The 24,444-nt window shown below is 44.8% G+C and overlaps 1 protein-coding gene across 3 annotated transcripts in view; it reads left to right on the forward strand.

Moving 5' to 3' along the window:
- The window catches only part of EBF4 (EBF family member 4), a 57,988-nt gene that overhangs the window by 26,623 nt on the left and 6,921 nt on the right, over positions 1 to 24,444 (forward strand). For all 3 annotated transcript variants that reach the window (XR_011996956.1, XM_072736232.1, XM_072736233.1), the window contains exons 8-11: positions 22,109 to 22,190; positions 23,024 to 23,141; positions 23,238 to 23,371; positions 23,469 to 23,595. Coding sequence is in view for 2 of the 3 variants with exons in the window: in XM_072736232.1 (XP_072592333.1) it covers positions 22,109 to 22,190; positions 23,024 to 23,141; positions 23,238 to 23,371; positions 23,469 to 23,595 (461 nt within the window). In the remaining variant the exon portion in view is untranslated. The remainder of the gene's footprint in view (positions 1 to 22,108; positions 22,191 to 23,023; positions 23,142 to 23,237; positions 23,372 to 23,468; positions 23,596 to 24,444) is intronic.

Consider the following 24,444-nt stretch of genomic DNA (forward strand, 5'->3'; position numbering starts at 1 on the left):
GCCACCCAGGTGCCCAAGATTGTTGTTTTTTTTTTAATATTTTATTTATTGGGGATCCCTGGGTGGCTCAGCGGTTTGGCGCCTCCCTTTGGCCCAGGGCGTGGTCCTGGAGTCCTGGGATCGAGTCCCGCGACGGGCTCCCAGCATGGAGCCTGCTTCTCCCTCCTCCTGTGTCTCTGCCTCTCTCTCTCTCTCTCTATGTCTATCATAAATAAATAAAATCTTTTTTAAAAAGATTTTATTGGGATCCCTGGGTGGCGCAGCGGTTTGGCGCCTTCCGTTGGCCGAGGGCGCGATCCTGGAGACCCGGGATCGAATCCCACGTCGGGCTCCCGGTGCATGGAGCCTGTTTCTCCCTCTGCCTGTGTCTCTGCCTCGAGGCAGATCCCAATAAATAAAAATTTAAAAAAAAAAGGATTTTATTTATTAATTTGAGAGAGAGAGCACGAGCATGAGCAGGATAGAGGGAAAGGAAGAAGACTCCCCAATGAGCAGGCAGCCCAACATGGGGCTCAATCCCAGGACCCTGGGATCACGACCTGACTGAGGGCAGATGCTTAACTGACTGAGCCACCCAGGCACCCCTAAATCAAGATTGTTAACTGTGTTGTTCAGATCTGTCTTTATTTATCTTTGTCTGCTTGACCTATTAAAAATTGAGAGATGGAGTTCACATGAACTTTCAGTTGATCTTTGTGGGTTTCATCAACTTTTTTTGATATATACATATCAAAAGTTTTACACATTAATATATATTTACTTTTATCAGCATTTGTTGGTCTTTTATTTCTAATATATATTTTGCTTTAAAGTCCATTTTATCTGATATAATTTGCAGACTCTCTTAACTTACTTTTGGTTATATTTGCACCGTATACCTTTATTCATCCTTTATTTTCAATGATTATGTGTCCTTTTGTTTCAAGTATTTCTCTTTTAATAGCATATTGCTGGAATTATTTTTTTCATTCTTTTTTTTAATGTTTTATTTACTTATTCATGAGAGAGACAGAGAGAGAAAGGCAAAGACATAGGCAGAGGGAGAAGCAGGCTCCATGCAGGGAGCCCGATGTGGGACTCAATCCTGGGACTCCAGGATCATGCCCTGGGCCAAAGACAGGCACTAAACTGCTGAGCCACCCAGGCATCCCTGGATTTATTTTTAAAATCCAGTCTACTTTTAACTGAAAATTTAGTCCATTTTCTTTATTGAGATTATTAATTTATTTCAATTATTTTCTACCATCTCACTTTGTGCTCTTTATTTGTTCCACCTCTTCTCTGTTTCTTTGTTTTCCTTTCTTGATATATTAAAAAAAATGAGAATTTTGTTTGATGTAGTGTATGTGTTTCTTACTGCACTTTTGCCTCTACTGGTTTAGAAGTTTAATCACTTAATTTCTATTCTTTTAGCTATTAACCTTGAAATTTACTGTGTATTCATAACAAAGTCATAATTTCTTTCCTAACTAATTAGAATTTCGAATGGTGGTGTGCTGGAGCTGCCTCATACCAGTTCACAAGAGCTAATTGTTAGTATCTCTTCTCAACTCCATATTCAGTGACATCATACTGGTAGCTTGAAATCAGCCATGGGGGGAACATATATAATCATGGAAGTCAACAAACATTATAAATCATGGGTTTTCCCCTGCTGGAGATGATTGTTAAATATTTACCAGCTCACTACTGATCTTAGACCATTCTATTACCACCCCTGCCCTATTTATAAGATCTTTGGTCCAGAATTTTAATTTTTCTAAAATTCTACACACTGTTAATATTTTTAATTATGTATTAATTTTTTCTTTAGCTTTATCAAGGGCTTTTTGGCTTATCTTTTTTTTTCTTGCATCTTACAACTTCCTCTTTGTTCCTTTGGGGTCATTTTCTCTCTTCTGAAGGTCATTTTCTCTCCTTCTGAAGTACATCTTTTAGAAGTTTCTAAAGGTCTATGGTGGTAAACAGCACACTCACTTTTGTTTTTCTATCAATGTCTTTATATATCACTGTCTTTCTTGAAAGATGATTTTCCTGAAAACATACTTCTAGACTTACAGCTTTTTACTTAACACTTTGAAAATGCTTCCATTGTTGCTGCTGAAAAGTGCAGTATAACTGTCATTCTTTTGCAAGTAAACTTTCTTTCCTCTCTGTATAAGAGCTTCTCTCTGTCTTTGGAGTTCTTCAGTTTACTCTAATGTGTCTGTGAAATTTTTTTAAGATTTTATTTATTTATTCATGAGAGACACAGAAAGAGAGAGGCAGAGACATAGGCAGAGGGAGAAGCAAGCCTCCATGCAGGGAGCAGATGTGGGACATGATCCCAGGACTCCAGGATCACAGCCTGGGCCAAAGGCAAGGCAGTCAACCGCTGAACCACCCAGGCGTCCCTGCTTGTGAATTTTTTTATCCTTCTTAGAATTTGTTGCTCTTCTTGTATCTATGGATTTATATCTTTCATCACTTCTGTAACTTGCTCAGCCTTTGCCTGATGTTACATCTCAGTTATATTCTCTCCTTTCCCCTTATGGCACTTCAAATGACACTCCAATTTAGACCTTCAATTCTGTTCTCCATATATCCTAAACAGTTATATATGTCTGACCTATTTTTCTCTTTGTACTGCATTCTGGGTAATTCTTTTTTATTCATCTCCCCAGTCACTAGTTAGTTGCACCTAAACTATTGTTTAATTTATCCAGTGAGCTATTAATTTCAGGGATTTTATTTTCCATTTCTAAAAGTTTTATTTAAAAATTAATTAATTAATTAATTAATTAATTAAAATAAAATAAAATAAAATAATAAAAGTTTTATTTAGTTCATTTTCAAATATGTCTGGTTACTTAGGGGGGGTCTCTTGGTGCTTATTAATTTTTAATTATCTTTTTATTTCTTTAAAATGTTTGTGGTTATTTTTACATTCAGTACTTGATAATTCCAACATGAGAAGTCCTTGGTTTCTATATCTGTTGTTCATTACTTCCGCTGACTCTTATTCATGATGGCTTGTCTCTTTGTCTCGTGTTTTTGTTGTTATTACTGTGGTAGTGATTATTTTAGCTCATATATGGTTGAATCACATCAGGGCCAGAATAAGGTATGTTTTCCTCTGGAAGGATTTTTGTGTGATTCCACCAGGAATAGGCAATGCTACCAAACTGGGATCTCTCTAGGTTCCTCAGAGGATTCAGGGCTCTCGTCTGAAGTGATCCCTATTCTCCATCTCAATGTGTTTATATTGGCATTTGACACCAGTACAACCCTAATATTTGTGCTAGCTCATAGATCATTGTTCCCACTTAGGTTTCAACCTCTTGTTTTTGTCTTTTTTTTTTTTTTTTAATCCTTGGAGATTTTCCTTACCTTTTATTTATTTTTTTAAAAGATTTTATTTATTTATGAGAGACAGAGAGAGAGAGAGAGAGAGAGAGAGGCAGAGACACAGGCAGAGGGAGAAGCAGGCTCCATGCAGGGAGCCCGACATGGGACTCGATCCCAGACCCCAGGATCATGCCCTGGGTTGAAGGTGGCACTAAACCGCTGAGCCACCCGGGCTGCCCTCCTTACCTTTTAGATAAAACTTCAGGATATGGTCAAAACGGGAAGGCTATTTATTTATTTATTTATTTATGTAGGGGATCCCTGGGTGGCGCAGCGGTTTGGCGCCTGCCTTTGGCCCAGGGTGCGATCCTGGAGACCTGGGATCGAGTCCCACGTCGGGCTCCCGGTGCATGGAGCCTGCTTCTCCCTCTGCCTGTGTCTCTGCCTCTCTCTCTATCTCTCTGTGACTATCATAAATAAATTTTAAAAAATTTATATTTATTTATGTAGGCTCCGTGCCCAGCATGGAGCTCAACTCAGGGCTTGAACTCATGACCCTGACATCAAGACCTAAGCTGAGATCAAGAGTCAGACACTTACCTAACTGAACCACCTAGGTACCCCAGGATGGCACTTTAAAGATATGTAATCTACGATAATATTTGAAGAAGAAATCATCTATTTGGAATTTACCCTGGTTAATTAAAGTTAGGAAATATGGGTCCACCTATATTTTTTCTGATGGCTCCAGTTGTCCCAACAGTGATTATTGAATAATCCATCTTTCCCTACCAATAGTAAATATCACTCATGCTGTATTCTAAATGAGTTATTTGTATTTCTGGACTTTCCATCCTATGTCATTATTTCATCTATTTATTCATGTGGGAATGTGATGCTGTTTTAATTTTTGAAGATTTCTAAGATTTTTTTAAGATTTTATTTATTTTTTCATGAGAGACAGAAAGAGAGAGAGGCAGAGACATAGGCAGAGGGAGAAGCAGGCTCCATGCAGGAAGCCCGAAGTGAGACTTGATCCTGGGACTCCAGGATCATGCCCTGGGCCAAAGGTAGATGCTCAACTGCTGAGCCACCCAGGCATCCCAGATTTCTAACATTTTTTTAGTGACAAGTAGATCTACTACTCCTCTGCATTACTCATATTTTAGAATTTTTCTAACTATTCTTCTATTCTTTTTTTTTTTTTTTTTTTTTTTGAGAGAGAGAGAGCCCAAGTGAGGGGAGGAGCAGAGGGAGAGGGAGAGAATCAAACAGACTCCATGCTGAGTGTGAACTTCATATACTGATATGGGGTTTGATCTCACAACTCTGAGATCATCACCTGAGCTGAAACCAAGAATTGAATGCTTAATGGACTGAGCCACCCAAGTGCCCCCCAACTATTCTTAATTATTATTATTTTTTAAAGATTTATTTTATTTATTTATTTGAGAAAGAGAGCATGTGGCAGGGAGGGGCAGAGAAAGGGAGAAGCTTTAGGAGACTTCTGCACTGAGTGCAGAGCCCAATGTGGGGCTCGAATCCAGGACCTGAAATCACAACCTGAGCTGAAACCAAGAGTTAGATGCACAACTGACTGCACCACCCAGGCACCCCTCTTAATTATTTTCCATATTAACTTTACAGTTAAATTATAGGGCAGCCCGGGGCGCTCAGAAGTTTAGCACCACCTTCAGCCCAGGGCCTGATCCTGGAGACCCAGGATCAAGTCCCATGCTAGGCTCCCTGCATGGAACCTGCTTCTCCCTCTGCCTGTTTCTCTGCCTCTCTCTCTCTCTCTCTCTCTCCCTGTGTCTCTCATAAATAAATAAATAAATAAATAAATAAATAAATAAATAAAATCTTTTAAAAAAATTATATAGGTCACAAAAAATTACTGGTCATTTTTTAAACTGTGGTTTAAAAAAACATATAATATAAAATTTACTATCGTTATCATTTTAAAACATACAGTTCTGTAGTGTTAAATATATTCACATTGTTGGGCAACAGATCTCCAGAACTTTTTCTTCCTGCAAAACTGAAACTCTGTACTCATTAAACAACAACTCCCCATTTTCCCCTCTCTCCAGTTCTGATAGCCACCATTCTGCTTTCTGTTTCTCTAAATTTGGCTACTTTAGATACTTCATTTAAGTGGAATCATACAGTATTTGTCTTTATGCAACTGGCTTATTTCACTTAACATATTCTCCTCAAGGTTCATCCATGTTGCATATAATAGGATTTCCTTCCTTTTTAGGGCTGAATATAGTATTCTATTTTACATATATACCACATTCATCCATCAGTGAACATTTGAGTGCTTTCATCTTTTGACATAGTAAATAATGCTGCTGTAAATATAAGTGTAAAAATATCTCTTTGAGATCCTACTCTTTGGATACATAACCATAAGTGGGATTGTTGGATCATATGATAATTTGTTTTTGTTTAATTTTTAAAGAAAGCTCCGTACTGTTTTCCATAGCAGTTGCACCATTCTACAATTTCACCAACAGTGGACAAGGGTTTTAATTTCTCCTCTTCCTCACCAATACTTTTTTTTTTAAATAGTAGCCATCCTAATTGGTGTGAGATGATATCTCGTTGTCTTTTTTTTAAGTTTTGACAGAATATATACACCCATGAAACCACTGTTGCAATTAAGAACAGACAACTTTCATCACCCCAATGTTTTCTCTCTCTTTTTTTAAGATTTTATTTATTTATTCATGAGAGACACAGAGAGAGGCAGAGACATAGGCAGAGGGAGAAGCAGACTCCTTGCAGGGAGCCCAATGCGGGACTTGATCCTGGGACCCTGGGATCACACCCTGAGCCAAAGGCAGATTCTCCACCACTGAGCCAGCCACTCATTGTCTCTTTTTAGAAGATTTTTTTATTTTAAGTGATCTCTATACCAAGTGTGGGGCTCCAGCTCACAACCCTGAGATCAAGTCACATGCTTTATCAAATGAGCCACCAGGTGTCTCAATATCTCATTGTTTTGAAATAATTGTCTCCAATTTTTGTTAAATTATTTATGTCTTTCCAATTCTATTTTTTTGGTTTGTTTGTTTCTGGTATTTTGGAGTTCTATTATAGGTGCATGTGTGTTTATAATTATTATTTCTTTCTGGTAGATTGACATTTTAACATAAAATATCTTTCTTTGTCTCTTGTAACAATTTTATTTTAAAGTCTATTTAATATGATATCAACAAAGATGCTCTAGCTCTCTTTTAGTTAGTTTTTTTTTTTAAGATTTATTTATTTATGATAGACAGAGAGAGAGAGAGAGAGAGAGAGGCAGACACAGGAGGAGGGAGAAGCAGGCTCCATGCCGGGAGCCTGACATGGGACTCGATCCCCGGACTCCCAGATCATGCCCTGGGCCAAAGGCAAGCACTAAACCACTGAGCCACCCAGGGATCCCCTAGTTTTCTTGATATATCTTTTCCAACCTTTTTATTTTCAACCTATTTCTATCTTTGAATCTAAACTATGCCTTGCATAAACATCACAGTTAGATTATGTTTTTAATCCATTTTGCCAATCTCTGCCTTTTAATTTGAGTATTTAATTCATTTACATCTAATGTACTTACTGCTAAAGTAGAATTTATATCTGCCATTTTACAATGTGTTTTCTATCTTATTTCCTCTTTTCCTCTATTATTGCCTTTTTGTGTGTGTTAAATTGATATTTTCCAACATACTGTTTTTTTTTTTTTAAGATTTTATTTATTTATTAATGAGAGAGAGGTAGACACACAGGCAGAGGGAGAAGCAGGCTCCATGCAGGGAGCCTGATGTGGGACTCGATCCTGGGTCTCCAGGATCAGGCCCTGGGCTGAAGGTGGCGGCGCTAAACCACTGAGCCACCCGGGCTGCCCCCCCCCCTTTTTTTTTTTTCAGTATGCTGTTTTAATTACATTGTTGTTGTTACTCTATATTTTTAAAATTTTTATTTATTTATGATAGTCACAGAGAGAGAGAGAGAGAGAGGCAGAGACACAGGCAGAGGGAGAAGCAGGCTCCATGCACCAGGAGCCCAACGTGGGATTCGATCCCGGGTCTCCAGGATCGCACCCTGGGCCAAAGGCAGGCGCTAAAGCACTGCGCCACCCAGGGATCCCCTGTTGTTACTCTATTTTTAAGTAATTTTCTTGGTAGTTGTCCTGGAAATTACAATTAATATCTTAATTAATTAATTAACTAATTTTTAAGATTTTATTTATTTATTCATGAGAGACAGAGAGAGAGAAAGGCAGAGACATTGGTAGAGGGAGAAGCAGGCTCATCTCAGGGAGCCTGATGCAGGACTCAATCCCAGAGCCCCAGGACCATGCCCTGAGCCAAAGGCAGATGCTCAACCACTGAGCCACCCAGGTGTCCCTAATATCTTAATTTAAAACAATTGAATTTAGGGGTGCCTGAGTGGCTCAGTTGGTTAAACATCTGACTTCAGCTCAGATCATAATCTCAGAGTCCTTGGATTGAGCTCTGCATCAGGCTCTACACTCAGTGGGGAGTCTACTTGTCCCTCTCCCTCTGCTCTTTCCCCCACTCGTGCACTCTCTCTCTCTCTCAAATAAATAAAATCTTTTAAAAATCTAATTTAGATGATTATCGACTTAATTTCAATATATACAAAACAATACTTTTTTTAAAAGATTTATTTATTGGGGCAGCCCGGGTAGCTCAGCGGTTTAGCGCCACCTTCGGCTCAGGGTATGATCCTGGAGTCCCGGGATTGAGTCCCATGTTGGGCCCCCTGCATGGAGCCTGCTTCTCCCTCTGCCTGTGTCTCTGCCTCTCACTCTTTCTCTCTCATGAATAAATAAATAAAATCTTATTTAAAAAAATAAAGATTTATTTATTTATTTATGATAGACAGAGAGAGAGAGAGAGGCAGACACAGGAGGAGGGAGAAGCAGGCTCCATACCGGGAGCCTGACATGGGACTCGATCCGGGGACTCCAGGATCTCACCCTGGGCCAAAGGCAGGCACTAAACTGCTGAGCCACCCAGGGATCCCCCAAAACAATACTCTTAATAGAGCTTCATTGCCTCCTTTCTCCTTTGTTATATCCCTGTCAATCCCATTGTATCTATATGCATTATAAACCCATCAACACAGTTTTATAATTACTGCTTTACGCAATTTTCTTTGATAGATTTCCTTTTTTAGAGCAGTTTTAGATTTACAGCAACAGTGAATGGAAAGTACAGGGAGTTCTCATATACTCCTTGCCCCCAAACATGTATAGTTGCCTTTTTTTTTTTTTAAGATTTTATTTACTTGTTTACTTTAGAAAGAGAGAGAGAGCACATGCACATGTGCATGAGCCGGGGGAGGGGCAGAGGAAGAGAATCTCAAGCAGAATCCCCACTGAGCACAGAGCCTGACTCAGGGCTCTGTCTCACAAACCTGAGATCATGACCTGAGCTGAAACCAAGAGTCAGAAACTTAACTGACTGAGCCACTCTGGTGCCCCTGTAGTTGCCTTTTTTTTTTTTTTTTTTTTTTTTTTGTCGTTGCCTTTTAAATTATGTAGGAAGACAAAATAGTTACAAAAATATATTTATAATGTCCTTTATGTTTACCTGTATAGTTGCTTTTACCAGTACTCTTTTTTCTCCATGTGGATTTGAATTACTCTCTCATGTCCTTTCATTTCAGGTTGAAGCATTGCCATAAATATTTCCTATAAGAAAGATCTAACTAACTTCAAGAAAGTTCACCACCAAGTGATGAATTCCTTTAGTTTTTGTTTATCTGAAAATTTTGTAATTCATCTTTCATATTTATTTAACTTTCCAAAAACTTATGCTTCGTGTTTGAAGGATACTTTTGTTGGTATAGAATTTTTGGTTGACAGTCATTTTCTTTCACTACTTTGAATGTCATCCCATAACTGTGTGACCTCCATAGTTTCTGATGAGAAGTCAGCTGTTAATCTTATTGAGGCTCCCTGTAGGTAATGAGTTGCTTTCTGTTGCTTCCCAGATTCTTTGTCTTCAGCTTTTGACAGTTTGAGTGGGATGTGTCTACATTGTGGACCTCTTTGAATTATTACTACTTGGTTTTCTTTCTTTCTTTCTTTCTTTCTTTCTTTCTTTCTTTCTTTCTCTTTCTTTCTTTCTTTCTTTCTTTTTTTTTTTACTACTTGGTTTTCATTTAGCTTCTTGGATGCACAGAATAGGATTTTTCACCAACTTTAGGAAGTTTTTGACAATTATTTCTTCAAACATTCTTTCTGCCCATTCTCTTTCTTCTCTCATGTTGAGGTATCCATTATGAATATATTAGTATACTTGATGGTTTCCCACAACATCTTAGACTTTGTTCATTCTTTGTTCTTTTTCCTCTCCTCCAGAACTAGATAATCTCAACTGACCTACTTCAAATTCATTGACTTTTTTTCTTCTGTCAACTCAGATGTGCTGTTGAGTTTGTCTATAATTTTTTCATTTCAGTTGTCCTTCTCAGCTCCTGAATTTATTTTTTAAAGATTTTTAAATCTTTATTTAGGGGCACCTGGGTGGTTCAGTGGCTGGGCACCTGCCTTCGTCTCAGCTCATGATCCCAAGGTCCTGAGATCAAGTCCCGCATCAGGCTCCCTGCTGGGAGCTTGCTTCTCCCTCTGCCTATGTCCCTGCCTCTCTGTGTGTATGTCTCTCATGAATAAATAAAATATTTTAAAAAATATATTCTGTTTATTTGAGAGAGACAGAGGGAATACAAGTGGGGGGAAGGGCAAAGGGAGGGGGTAAGCGACCACCAGGTGCCCCACAGTTCCAGAATTTAAATGTTCTTTTTTTAATAATTTGTATCTCTTTATTAATATTCTCTATATGGTGAAGTATTCTCATACTTCAATTTTTTGAACATGGTTTCCTTTAATTCTTTAAACATTTATAATGGCTGGTTTAAAGTCTTTGTATAGTAAATCTAGTATGTGGGCTTCTTCAGGGACAATTCCTATTGATGTTTTATTTCTCATGTATGGGCCATACTTTCCTGTTTCTTTGCATATCTCATAATTATTCATTGAAGGGGCAGCCCAGGTGGCTCAGTGGTTTAGTGCCATCTTCAGCCCAGGGCCTGATCCTGGAGACCCGGGATCAAGTTCCACGTCAGGCTCCTTGCATGGAGCCTGCTTCTCCTTCTGCCTGTCTCTCTCTCTCTCCCTCTCTCTCTCTCTCTCTCTGTATCTCTCTCTCTCTGTGTGTGTGTGTGTGTGTGTGTGTCTATCATGAATAAATAAATAAAACCTTTAAAAAATAATTATTCATTGAAAACTGGGTATTTTTATAATATTGTGTAATAACTGGAAATCACATCCCCCTTCCCAATGTTTGTTGCTGTTAATATCTGTTTACTTTATGACTTTTATGTACTAATTCTATAAAGTTTTGGTTCAATTAGCTTAGTGGTCAGCTTATGATTGGACAGGCATTCCTAAATGCCTTACCAATTTGTCTTCAATCATTTGCCAAATCATTTGCTGCATATGTGTTGGGGCATGCCTTCATTGTTCCAGCAATTTACAACTCTGACTTAACTTCTACTTCCTACTTGTGCAGGTTTTAGGATCAGCCAGAGATGAGAGACTAGGGTCTTCTAAGATCTTTCCTGGACATGTGCTCTTTCCTGCACATTTACATGGCTTCCTAGATCTCCAGGAATATATGAAAGGTTCTCAGAGCCACCGTATGAACATGTCGTTCCCAGTTTTTCCTTTAAAGTTTTTGACCAGAGTCTTGTTTGCCCCAACTAGTGTCATTGCCTCCAGCAACAGCAATGTTAAACAATTGCCAAAGGTTGTTCTCAACAAACACCCCAAGGATAGGGATTTTCCCACTAAGCAAACTCTGGCTCAGATCAAATGACTATTCCAGTGAATGGGGTTGTCAGGGAGCTGCCAGAGAGATCAAATTTGACAGTTGTCTGGGAGTATACATTGAGAAGCTCCAGTCTTCTCCTTCCAGTGGCTACTAGGCAGCTAGTTTTCCCAGCTACCATGGTTGCAGTGCTGCTGGTTTTCAAGTCTACTGCACAGCTAAAAAGAAGGGGATGGGGAATAGGGCAAATAAAAATATTGCAAAGCTCTCTGTTAGTAAAATTCAGCCATTTCTTTTGAATAAATACTCCTTGCATTGTGCAAAACTTTTGTTAATTTCCAAGTTCTGAAAAAGTTTATTTCAACAGTTTTTGCCTGTGTTCCTCTTGCATTATCAAGGAATGGGTTTTCATAGGTCATTTCTCTGCAATTCTCAAAATCCTATCTCTGCAATTGATATATTTTTAAAGATTTTATTTATTTATTCATGAGAGACACACACACAGAGAAAGAGAGAGGCAGAGACAGAGGCAGAGGGAGAAGCAGGCTCCATGCAGGGAGCCCAACATGGGACTAATGCAAAGCCTTTGTATAATAATAGAAGAAAATAAAGATCAATGTAAAGCTTTAAGACAACACTCAGTAGAAATCTCTACAAGGATAGAAATTTTCTGCACTGACCAATGTGGTAGCTAACAGCCACATGTAGCTATAGGGCACTTGACATGTAGCTACTATGACCGAAGAACTGGATTTTTAATTTTATTTCATTTTAATTAATTCAAGCTTTGCCACATGCAGCTACCATATTGGGCATCATAGTTCTAAGACTAAATATTTTCTTGATTGGCCTGGTGTAGGAGTGGGTGGGGAAGACTCCCTCTGGTGGGAAGTCTACAGCTCTTCTCTTCTGGCTCGCAGGGGTGGACTGGAGCTGTGGGATACGCATGCACTCTGGCATGTAGTTGTGCCTGGTACACAGCGGATATTGTAGTGATACTGTTGAAACAGGTTGTGTCTGAGCTACCTGACAGAGGTAAGTTTTATTCTACCCTGTTGTGGGCAAGCTTAAATACAGTCTCTAGGTCAGGTACAATCTAACAAATGCAATGATAAGAAGGGAGCTGCTAGAGAATCAACTTTCCTTCTTAACAGTCAATGCAATAGTCACTGTTTTTCTGCATAGCCACAAAACAAGCTCACGGTACTGTCCACCTCCTTCCACTCTTTCCAGTGGGGTCTTTGCTTCCACACTGCTGCTGTTGCAAACACAGGCTTCTGTCTGGGGCCCATTCTGGCAATTTTCCTTGGTGTCCTAGAACCTCACTACTGGGTCAGTACTGTGGTAAGACTGAGGTTCCCTCTTGCCTGCAGAATGAATCGCGCTTCCTTCCCTACTCCACTTCTTTCAGAGCTGAGAGCATTTGGGAGAGAGATTGAGAACCAGATGGCATTCGTGTGAGATTTCCTCATGACTTCCATGGCTCCCCAAGCCTCCCCTAGTGGGACCACCCAAAGACAGGAGTCTTCAAGCCACCCCTAATTCAGAACAAATTTAAGGGAAAATCTCTGGGCAACTGAACCGGGCCCCTACACTGGGAATAGAACTATGGACAATGACCCCAGAGGATATTGGAGGAGAGAAGAAGTGCAGGATGAGGAAGTCTGGGAGACCATAATAGGTGGAATGGGAGATGGGTGGCAAATCACTGTCTGCAATTTGAATGATAAATTCTCTCCATAAAGTTAAGAGTTATTCAGAGTTGGGAGACTCAAGCCAATGTAGACTGGCCAGACGACTTGGAGCAAGGCCCCTACCTCACTCAGCTCCAGTTGCCTCATAACAGGGAGCTGACTCTTAACCCCCCGGAAAGGAATGTTGCGAAGTAAGGCGTCCTTATGCAGGTTCTGCACAATATCATTTCTTACCCCACCCCGCCCTCAGCCTGATTGCCTGTCTCAGAGAATTAGCCTCAACAGCACCAAGACAGTCAGTTAGAGCTAGGGGAAAGCTTCCTGACTGATATGGTCACAGATGAGCAGGAGTGGAGTGGGAGCCTCTGCCAAGGGTCCTGTGATGTCTGGGCTAGGAATGGAACTGTCTCTGAATGGGAAGGGGGCAACTCTCAGCCTTCTGTCCTCTCTGCTCTGGGTCACGGGGACGTTAAGGAAAGAGCCAGGCCTTGCTAACCCCCAACCTCTGCCTCTCACATGATTCATAAGTAGGAGGTGCCAAGGTTTCTGCTTGGGAGCCTGGCTCACCCACCCAGAGCCAGAAGAACACACACCTTCCCTTCAGTCTTGGGACCCCTCCATTCCCCTTCATATCACCAAATTAGTTACCAGCACATCTCCTACCTCTGTGGAGTCCACCTGCCCATCCATACCCTCAGTTCCCCATCCCCTCCTGCCTTTTCTCCATCCCTGCTCCTCTTCTGTTCTTCCCTTGGAACCCAGTGTCCTGCATCCAGAGAGGACTCTCAAGGCTAAGGGGACACATGGGGGATGTGTGTGTATGTCTGTGTCCACATGGGCACAAAATGGGCTTCGTGCTCAGGGACCCACTGTAACCGCGCTCCAGCCTGGCCCTGCTGCTCCACGTGGGGTGCCCAGAGGACTCCCACTAGCAGCCCCTCTATCCCTCTGGGAAGTGGAGTCACCACTGCTCTTCATGGGCAGCTGGGGGCCCCTGTAGCAGTCTCTTTACCACCTCTCCCCCTCTCCTCAGGCCCCATGCCCAGCCCTGAGGTTTGGAGAGCCTAGTAAGTGCCCTATCAACATGTTAATCAAATTACTTAGGAGCTAAAATTGACGCTGTTCATTAATTATACAAGATTATGCTAATTGTGCATGCAAATGCATGCAGGGGAACAGAAGGTGTTCAGGCGCATGGTGGGCCATTAGCATAGAGGATGGGGTGCGGGTGCATTGGCATGCTAATGTATGCGTCCCAGCTATTTATAGGCCCCCAGCCCATCTGCACTGCAGCCACCTCTGCCCCAAGTAGGGATCATGGTGGGGAGGCCAGGTCCAGGCCTGGCAGGTGGCTATGGCCCTGGAGACACTTGGCTTTGGCTGCTGCCCCAGGCTGAGATCAGGAAATAGCGTGCCACCCCATCTGGGCCACCCCAACCTGGACCTGGATTATCACACCAACCCTCTTGCTTCCATCCCTTTTTCTAGCCTAGGCCTTTTGGAGGCAAAATGCTTCCAAACGACATAGCCGATATGGCACCCTCTACTGACTCCCCATCACCCGGAGGATCCAAATCCTGTAGGATTTGGTGCAAACCCCCAGGCCCTGGTCCACAGCTCTCCTCCTCCATCTTGTTGGGTAGCATGCATGGGAAAGTGTGCCATGCATGCCCCCAGTCCTCAGCAGGGCTATTTATTCCCTCTGCATGAAGGGCCCCCCTGCCTCTTACTCCTCTTTGAGGGAAAATGCCCCTGGTCTTTCAAGGTCCCAAATGCCTGAGATAAAATGTGATCTCTGGGAGCCCTTCCGTCTCTGCCAGGCAGAGTGGCTGCTGCAGTTCCCCTGGGCAGGTCATCCTGCTGTGTCCACCACTCTATCGTACTGACTATACTTTAGGTTTCTCTGTTTCCTGCTAGACTGTAATTTTCTCAAGACCTTGTTTGCCTCTTGATTGTGCTGCCTGACACACATAAGGTGTTTAATACATCTTTTTAAATGGGTGTGTCAAATAAATGAGGGGATGAATGGCCCAGCCGCCGTATCCTTGCCTGTCCTTGAGCTGGGGGCAGGGAGCAGCAGCAGACAGTGAAAATAGGGCACAGACCTTGCCCCCAGAAGATGTTCTGTTTCTTCTGAGACTCATGAGCTCAAAGGCAAGCAGTTTCCAGTCAAAATTAGCAGAGGACTCCCCTGGCCCCAATTCCCCATCCCAGGCTGTAATGCCAGCTGTGCACTTAGAAATAAAAATCCAGTTTTATTTTACACCTTGCTCCCCATCTGTTTTCTTTCCCAAGGCAGTCACAGGACACTTGTTTGGAACACTCTGCCCCAACTCATATATCCATTCACATCACTTCCTCTTTCTTGATCTGTACTATCCAATATGGTTGGTAGCCATAAGCCACATGTGAGTATCTCAGTTCAAATTAAAATGAAACCATGGGGCACCTGGCTGGCTCTGTCAGTGGAATGTGAGACTCTTGACCTCAGGGTTGTGAGTTCAAGTCCCATGTCGGGTGTAGAGATTACTCAAAAATAAATTTAAAAATAAATAAGTAAAAGCAAATAAATTAAAATGAGACAAAATTGCAAACAGTTTCTCAGTCACACTGGCCACGTGTCAAGTGCTCAAGAGCTACATGTGGCTAGTGAACATCATATTGGGAAAGGCTCTCTTGGCCAGCACTTGCAATCTAGACCTCCGTAGCCTGGCTCCTGATGGTCCTGTAGCTGTAAGCATCCTTGGACTTTAGTCCTGCTCTTTTGATTACTAACAGCTTTGCCTCTGGAAGTAGGAACGTGGTTTCTGCTCAGAGTGCGTCTCTCATGGGATGTCAGGAGGGTAAAGATGGTTCAAAGGTGTGCAACCTGGTATCTTATAGGATGAGATTCCTAGAAGCAAAGCTGAAGATGGGGGTGCTTGTGAAAGGGATTTTTACAGGGCAGCCCGGGTGGCTCAGTGGTTTAGCGCCGCCTTCAGCCCAGGGCCTGATCCTGGAGACCTGGGATCGAGTCCCACGTCAGGCTCTCTGCGTGGAGCCTGCTTCTCCCTCTGCCTGTGTCTCTGCCCCTCTCTCTCTCCCTGTGTCTCTCATGAATGGATAAATAAATAAAAATCTTTAAAAAGGGGGGGGAGGGATTTTTATTGGAGGAGAGCCCTGGGAAGAAAAAGAGAGGAACAACATCTGGAGGATAAGATTAGCAAGGAGACAGTCTCAACTGGAGTCTAACACCATCCTGAGCCCTTGGGGGAGTTCTGGAACCTGAAAAGCACAGGGAGTTGGTCCTCTGTGTGATGTCAGTCTGTCTTTGGCTGCTTGTGAGGAGCATCTGCTTCTAGCTGAGGATAATTTGTAGTGGGGGCAGCTGTGAGCCCTTTAACAGCCAATGCTCACAACGGCGGGGGGTCGGGGAATCCAGCAGGCACCCACCCACGCTGTGGCACCTGGACACTGCTTTCTACCCCCCACTCCCAGGAACCTAGGGTTTGCGAGTGGACTCACATCACTCACCTCCACATTTTCCTTCCTCTTCTGAGTAAAGTGCTGTGCTGGAGAGTTTTCCTTATGCAGTGGTGTCACCCCTGAGAAGTTATGTATACATCAGATGTTTGCACCAGAGTCACATTCCACCCAACATTTGCTTCCATTGACAAGGAAGGTTCATTTTCATTTCATCTAGAGTTGTTTTTACAGGGAGAAATAAAACGCATTTATAGGAACGATGGGAAAGGCTAAGCTATGTTCAGGATGTGGTAAGGCAGGTGTGCGAGCAAACTGCTCTTACCTTTCACTTAAATCATAGGCGCCCGAGTCATGATGCAGAACTAACCACCCTTGAATTGCCTTATTAGCTGGATGACCACCGTCCACAGCGCTTTGTCTGGTCTCTCTCTTTTTATTTATTTATTCATGAGAGACACACAGAGAGGCAGAGACATAAGCAGAGACAGAAGTAGTTTCCCTCTGGGGAGCCTGATGCGGGAATCAATCCCAGGACCCTGGGATCACGAACTGAGCCAAAGACAGACACTCAACCACTGAGCTACGCAGGTGCCCCTTTTCATCTGTCCTTTATTAACCTTTTTATAATGGGGAATGTTGAACATCTAGGCCAGAATAGAATAATGAACCACCAGTATCCTTCCCTGAATTTCAACAGTGACCAGCTCTTCTTGGCTCATCTTGTGCAACGGGTCTTTAATCCCAAACGCCTTCTCAGGCTGACAGCAACAGCCACAACAGCCAAAGACTCCCAGATAGGAGCAAGGGGACCTGAGTCTCTTTGCATCCTTGCTGGATTTGTGACCTTGAGAAAAATGCCATGAAATGGCTAAACGTGTCCCTGTACCGCCTGCCTCTCAGGGCTGCTTTGGAAGGAGGCTCATGGCTGGGGCAGGTTGGATGGACTCTGAGAGCCCCAATTATTTTTTTTAAGATTTTATTTATTAAAAAAAAAAAGATTTTATTTATTCATTCATAAGAGACACACACACAGAGAGAGAGAGAGAGAGAGGCAGAGACACAGGCAGAGAAAGAAGCAGGCTCCATGCAGGGAACCCAATGTGGGACTCGATCCCAGGTCTCCAGGATCACACCCTGGGCTGAAGGCAGGGGCTCAACCGCTGAGCCACCCAGGTGTCCCTGAGAGCCCCAATTAGAGAGAATTTTCCATGACTCCTGTCAATATCAGGGTCAGAGAGTCCCAGGCCTGTGTCCAGACTTCGGTGTTTACTATGACTTTGTCATTTATTCTCACTTATCCTTGGTTTCCTCATCTGTGAAGTGGGAATGATTGCAGACCTATACCACCTCTGGGTTATGAGAGGATTTAACAAGGTAATGCCAATGATGAGCTCAAGAGAGTTGTAGGCTCCTGGTAAGTGCTTGAGAGATTAGACCTGGATCACTTTTTACTTTGGGGTGTTGGGACAGGAGGGGGGTACTTTTGTATTTCATTTGTAATTCATGCTCGTGTTTTCTTGGTATGTTTCTTACAGTAAGTCTGATGGACTAATGGCAGGTCTTTTCACCTTTCTCTCGCTCCTCTTCCTGTGAGGCCTAGATGAGGAGACATGCCCTCTTAGAGCCTCATGGCCACAGCAGGGATGGCTCTGGGCACAAGTCCTGCCCTGGCCCAGGGAGTCTCCTAAAATGCTCACTTCCTTGGGGAGACTCAGGTCAGCCAGGGCTGTGTACTTAGCCTGGTTTTGCTTCCCCAGAGCCCAAACTAAGCATGGACATGGGGCACTGGAGGCTCACTTCCAAACTCATGCTGAGGGCTGCTCAGAAAATGCCCCTCCCCCTGCCCCCGCCAGGCTTACCCAAGTTTGGCTGGTGGCTGCTTCCCAGCTGACCAGCAAGGCTTCACAGCCTTTCAACAAAGTATCCCATCTCCTGCCTCTGGTTCCTGTGGGATGTCCCAGAACTTGGTCCTCACTTACCCAGACCCTACCAGGCTCTTTCCAGGGAAGGGGAAGAGAGAAGAAATGGGGTATGTAACAACACTGGAATACAGTTGCCAAATTAGCTACAAAACTAGTTAATGTCTGTAGGATGATACAATTACAAACTTTAGGGCTAATTTCTCTACCAAACAAATTATTTACTTCTCCCAATAAAAATCATTTGCATCTTAGCAATTTCCTGCAAATTAACCCACCTTTACAGAGTCTAGGCCCTGATCAGTAGCAAATACAAGTCCAAGTTACTTTCCCCTAGAGAATTAGATAACACTTGGGTGACTTTGCTAACAAGTCTCTAGAGCAGCACTGTCCAGTACAAATCTAACACAAGCCACAAATATAATTTTATATTTTATAGTAGCCTCATTTTCAAAATAAAAAGAAACTGGTAGCATTATGACAATATAGTGTATTTAATCCAATATATCTAAAATATTATTTTAACATGTAGTCAATACAAAAATATTACTAGTCAGCTATTTTACATTCTGTGCTTTTTATTCTAAGTAAATCATTGAAATTCAGTGTGAATTTGATACTTACATCTCAATTCAAACCACATTTCAAGGGCTCAGTGCCACATGGGGCTAGCGGCTGCCCGCTGTACTGGACAGTGTTGTTGTAGAGCAGTGCCTCTCAAATTTTAGGAGGCATCAGAATCACCTGGCTTATGAAAACACAGATGCCTGGGCCCCACCTGAAGCATCTCCAGCGGCGGGGCGGTGGGGGGGTGTCTGAAATTCTGCATTTTCAGCAAGTTCCCAGGTGAATCTGCTGCTGCTGCTGCTGCTGGTCTAGGTGGCACACTGAAAACCACTGTCCCAGGATGACTTCGAAAGGACTCATAGTCATCATTTTGCCTCATTTTCAAGTTGTGGGTCATTTTTCTTAATGCCCCCTGAGGCGGGAGCGGGCATCAGGAGGTGCACCATGGTAGCAGCCCACGCTCTGGAGACTTGTTTGCATTGGCTCTGCCCCTGACTGGCTGAGAGCAGCCTCACAGACTACCAGTTGGCAGCTGTAACATCGCTGCCACTGACTGCCTGCAGCTCTAAGCTAGAAGTTCAGGGGGCAGGGAAAGGGGACTGACGCCCACGGAGCACCCAGGCCTTGTGTGGCTGCTCCTTGCACCCTGCAGGTAATGTCACCCAGGCTTAAAAATGGAGATGTTCTGGGGGCGGGTCCCCATAGATGGAGGTGCAGGCAAGGCCTTGGGGCTCTGAGGGAGGGGCCGTCCCTGAAGTCTAGAATGGCCAGAAAAGCCTGGCCAGACAGGGAGTGGGGGGTGGTGTAGACCCAGAACAAATACTACCATGATTTATTTCTGGAAGTGAGTTATACTGGAAGGAAGAAGGATGGGGAGACGTGCTGAGGAAGGGCTGCGGGGGCTCCCAGGGGTGCAGGTGGGGGACAGGCCACTGCAGGAAGCAGCAGTGAGGCCATGGGAGGTTGGAAATAAAAGATATCCCAGAGGCTGTCCTTAGAAGGTGCCTCAGCAGCCAGCAGTTGCTGCTGTCTGCTGTTCTCCTGGTGGCTGGAGATGGATGCTTAGAGACGCAGGATTCACCCCAGACCGCAGAGTGAGTCGACACCTGGGCTAGAGCCCATATCTCAGGAAACATTTCCTCTGGATTCTGTACGTTTGGGAGTGGGGTTGGGTGTAGTGGGCATGTGTGTAGATGCAAGAGAAGCATGTCACCTTTGGGACAACTCCCATGCTTGCATCATCAGCTATATCTATGAGCTAGCATTAATCCCCTTCGGGACAGGGACTGTTCCTGTCCCAATGTCTGGATGTCTGCCCTCCTCCTTCTAGCACCTCATAAAGGACTGAGCACATGAATATGGAATTGAAATGAGGTGGATTGTACCACGTGTGATGATTGTGTCTACACTTTATGTCATGTAAATGTGGGGCATACATAAGGTGACTACTATGGCCATAAGGGTGTTGACACCATGACATGTCTCATATGGATATAGGAAATCATTATTATGCCAGATAATGTGAGATAAATGGAGTGTCTATACTGTTTGGGAGCATTTGAGGTGACTGCACTTTGGGATGACCTACTGAGTATACAGGGCATCTGTACTGGGGTGACTACTGTTTGGGAGCATATAAGCTATCTGCACTGCAGTGTACCCAGTAGGGGTGAATTTGGGGTGTCTACATGGTGGGTGTGTACCATTTGGGGTCATATGAGGTACCTGCATTTTGGAATGCTCCTCTTCGGGGCCGTATAGAAGGTCTACACAACATGAAAGTATTTTGAGGGGACGTTCATTGTGGATGGAAATGTGTGCGGATATAATGTCCCTATAGAAAGGAAAATGAAAGGAGTTCCCAGAAGGGTATTCACTGGGTGGAGGAATATGACAGGTGGTAAGATGTCAGCAGTGTGGACAGAGGCCAGGCCTGGGTAGAGGTAAATCTCCAGGAAAATGACTGGTTCTAGTGCCTAATGAGAGGCTGCCCCTTGGGACACCTCATTCCAGGGATGGTACCCATCCCTACCAGCACTTAGGGACCTCCTCTTTGGGAAGTAACTTATAGAATCTGTGACAAATCTTCCTCTGAATGTGAAGTTCATGCTTGCAGGCTTTGGAGACAACTCTAGGGAGTTAAATTAGATATTCCAATTACTGTAAGTGAAAAGGAGGTATTCATTGTGTATATGTACAGCGTGTCTGACAGGTACACCATGTGTGTGTGATGGGCATAGGCTCTGTCTGATGAGGTTTTTGCTATGAGAATAGTGAATGTGGAACATGTGCAAAAGAGATCTGAGTGAGTTGTGCTGTGGCAGGGGGTCTGCTACATGTGAGTGAGATCTGTGTGCAAGAGGGATTTGTTGGTGGGATCTACTGTGAAGGAGGAAGGGTGATCTGCTTGCTCTGTGTGATGACTATACAGCATTTGCAATGACTGTATTTTGGGTAATCATATACTACATAAAGTGGTATATTAATAGATATACTCTCATATTCCTTCTGTGCATATATAAGATGGGCATACACTGCACATGATGGGTGTAGACTCTGTGAGTAGTACACCATATGTGTATGATGACTATGGGCTGTATGTAGAATATGTGTCGTATATGTCCTGTGAAGGGTATACCCTGAGCGTAGGGGGTATACACTGTGTGTTGGCTCTATCTTGTGAGTAACAGTGTATAAGGCATATACTACACATAATAGGTGTATCATTATGAGTATACATTGCATGGGTGATATAGTATATTGGGAGGAGGGATATGCCCTGTGATGTGGATGCACTGTTTGTGTGATGCACATATACTATGACAAATATACATGTGGGATGAGTTCACAGGTAAGCGTGAGTACATACTACATACATATGGCATATACATCATGCGGTGGGTATAATTCATGAGTAGTAGATATATATATGTATACACACACATATTATTTATGGTGAATATCCTTTGCGTGGATGTGATGAGTATATACCTTGTGGGATAAATAAGCACTGTGTGATCCTACACTGGGCACAGGGGTGGATATTCTGTGTTGTGAATGAATTGTTGGGAAGGGTCTACTTGGTGTATATCAGGCAATCTGTATATATGCACTATATATATATGGTGGTGGGAACATGGGATGTGTGCCTTGTGTGAGCCGGCAGGGCAGAGCGGAGTTGCCCCACTGGGAAGGGGCATGGAAGGGGAGGGAGCAGTTGGCACTTCTTCCATTCCCAGACCCCTTAGCCCAGCCCTTGAGCCCACCTACCACACTGTTTCAGGTTCTTTCTCAAGTTCTTCCTCAAGTGCAACCAGAACTGCCTAAAGAATGCGGGGAATCCCCGAGACATGCGCCGCTTCCAGGTGGGTCTGGGAGAGGGGTCCCCTTGTGCACCCACCCAGGATGCACAGCCATCCTGATGCGGTGGGTGGGAAAGGCTGTGGTCTTGCCACCCTGGGAGAAGCCTCAAGGCAGATCTCTGCCCAGCCCCGTGCTTCAGGGCCTGGTGCCTGCTGGGGGTAGGGCAGCTCCATCTCAACTTATGCTGGCTGCCAAGGGAGGCTTCATTAGAGTCCCACTTAAGGAGATGCTAATTGTGACATTTTTACATGATTAACGACCCAGCTAATTTGCATAGCGTGAAGCAGAGAGCAGCTGCCCTTACCACATCCCCAAGCTGCATACCCCTCCCAGTGAAGGGTGGGAGGGAGAGGAGGCAGCCCCAATTTCCTCCCAAGGGGGGCGGGGAGCTCCTGCTGATGGCTTCTCTGGCTGATGCCATCTCCCCACCTTAGTCAAAAATCTCACTCCCACTTGCCTCAGACACATTCCTGCCTGGGAGCCTCAGGGATACAGCCCAGGGGGCGTGCGTGCTACGTGCGTGCGTGCGCAAAAACCGTAGCTGCTCTGCTCAAGGAGCCAGAGTTTTTTTCGGGCCTCTTGATTTTTCTAGTTCCTGCGGAGTGACTTCCCCTGGGCAGCCAGAGGTAGCGCATCTGGGCTGTGGATTGATGGAGCTGCTGCCCCCCACCCCCCAGTTCAGCCTCTGGGGGAATCTCTTTCCCATGCCAATGACTTTGAGTTCCAGCACCCAGCCCCCCCTCCGGGAGCTGCTGGAGCTGCTGATGCCCCGCATCAGTCCTCTCCAGGGAGCCCCTGAGGGCCTCAGCCAGGCTGGCCTCCGCTCTCCTTGCAGGTGGTGGTGTCCACGACGGTGAGCGTTGACGGACACGTGTTGGCGGTGTCCGACAACATGTTTGTGCACAACAACTCCAAGCACGGTCGCAGGGCGCGCCGCCTGGACCCCTCTGAAGGTCAGGACTCCCGTCCCAGCCCCTGCTGCCCTGGGCCCAGCCAGCCTCCAGTCCCCGGGGAGCAGGCCCTGATCTGGCTCCTCTCCTGCCTCCCAGCTGCCACCCCCTGTATCAAGGCCATCAGCCCCGGGGAGGGCTGGACCACCGGAGGCGCCACCGTCATTGTCATCGGCGACAATTTTTTCGACGGATTGCAGGTCGTGTTCGGGAACGTGCTCGTGTGGAGCGAGGTGGGCCACCCCCCCGCCAGTCTCCCTCCGGGCCTCGTGGCTGGGCCCTCCCCTCGCCCCGGGCTGGAACCCGCAGGCCTCCCCTCTCCCCTCGCAGCTCATCACGCCCCACGCCATACGGGTTCAGACGCCCCCGCGGCACATTCCCGGGGTGGTGGAGGTGACCCTGTCCTACAAGTCCAAGCAATTTTGCAAGGGAGCCCCCGGCCGTTTTGTCTACACAGGTAAGGAGTCAGGCGGGGGACAGGGGGTGGGGGCAGAGAGGCCTCGGGTTGCTGGAAGGAGCCCCACCCTGTGCACCTGGAGCCCGGGTCTCCGGGTCAGCCAATATCTAAGGTGCCGCCACGCCCCCTGAGCGGCTGCTCCGTCTCTTCCCCACCGAAACCCCTGGACCCCTCCTGGACCCCTCCTCGCGCGGGACCTCCTTTCGCTGAGCTTCTCAGTTTCCCTCTTTGTTTTGTTTTGTTTTTTTAAGATTTTATTTATTCATGAGACAGAAAGAGAGAGAGAGGCAGAGACACAGGCAGAGACACAGGCAGAGGGAGAAGCAGGCTTCATGCAGGGAGCCCAATGTGGGACTCGATCCCAGATCTCCAGGATCATGCCCTGGGCTGAAGGTGGTGCTAAATCCCGCCACCCCCGGCTGCCCCTCAGTTTCCCTCTTTGGCCTGACTCCTCAATCATCTCCCCGGCTGGGAGTCTTAGCCCTACCGGGACTTCCTCCCTCCCTAGGGCCTCCTTGCCAGGGCACTCCCCCCACTCCAGCCTACCCCCACACACACTCCCCAGGGTCTAGAGTATTTCCAGTGGCACATCTATTTCAAAGGTTCCCCCAAATAGGCTTGATGCTCTCTAATCTATCCTGGGTTTCTTGGTTTCCCAAGCCACCCCAGTCTTCCCTCTGTGTGAGCATAAAGTGGTATGTGTATGTGCACGCGCAGGCACACACACACACACACACACACACAGCCCTTGCAGGAAGCCAGGGCATTGAAGTTTACACAAGACAGAAGTGTAGAATCCCCCATCCTGGCTCTATTTGACCACTGGCCAGGACCCTCTCCACCTTCCTC

Source organism: Vulpes vulpes, chromosome 14 (assembly GCF_048418805.1).
Source record: "Vulpes vulpes isolate BD-2025 chromosome 14, VulVul3, whole genome shotgun sequence".
In the NCBI taxonomy this organism is placed as follows: domain Eukaryota; kingdom Metazoa; phylum Chordata; class Mammalia; order Carnivora; family Canidae; genus Vulpes; species Vulpes vulpes.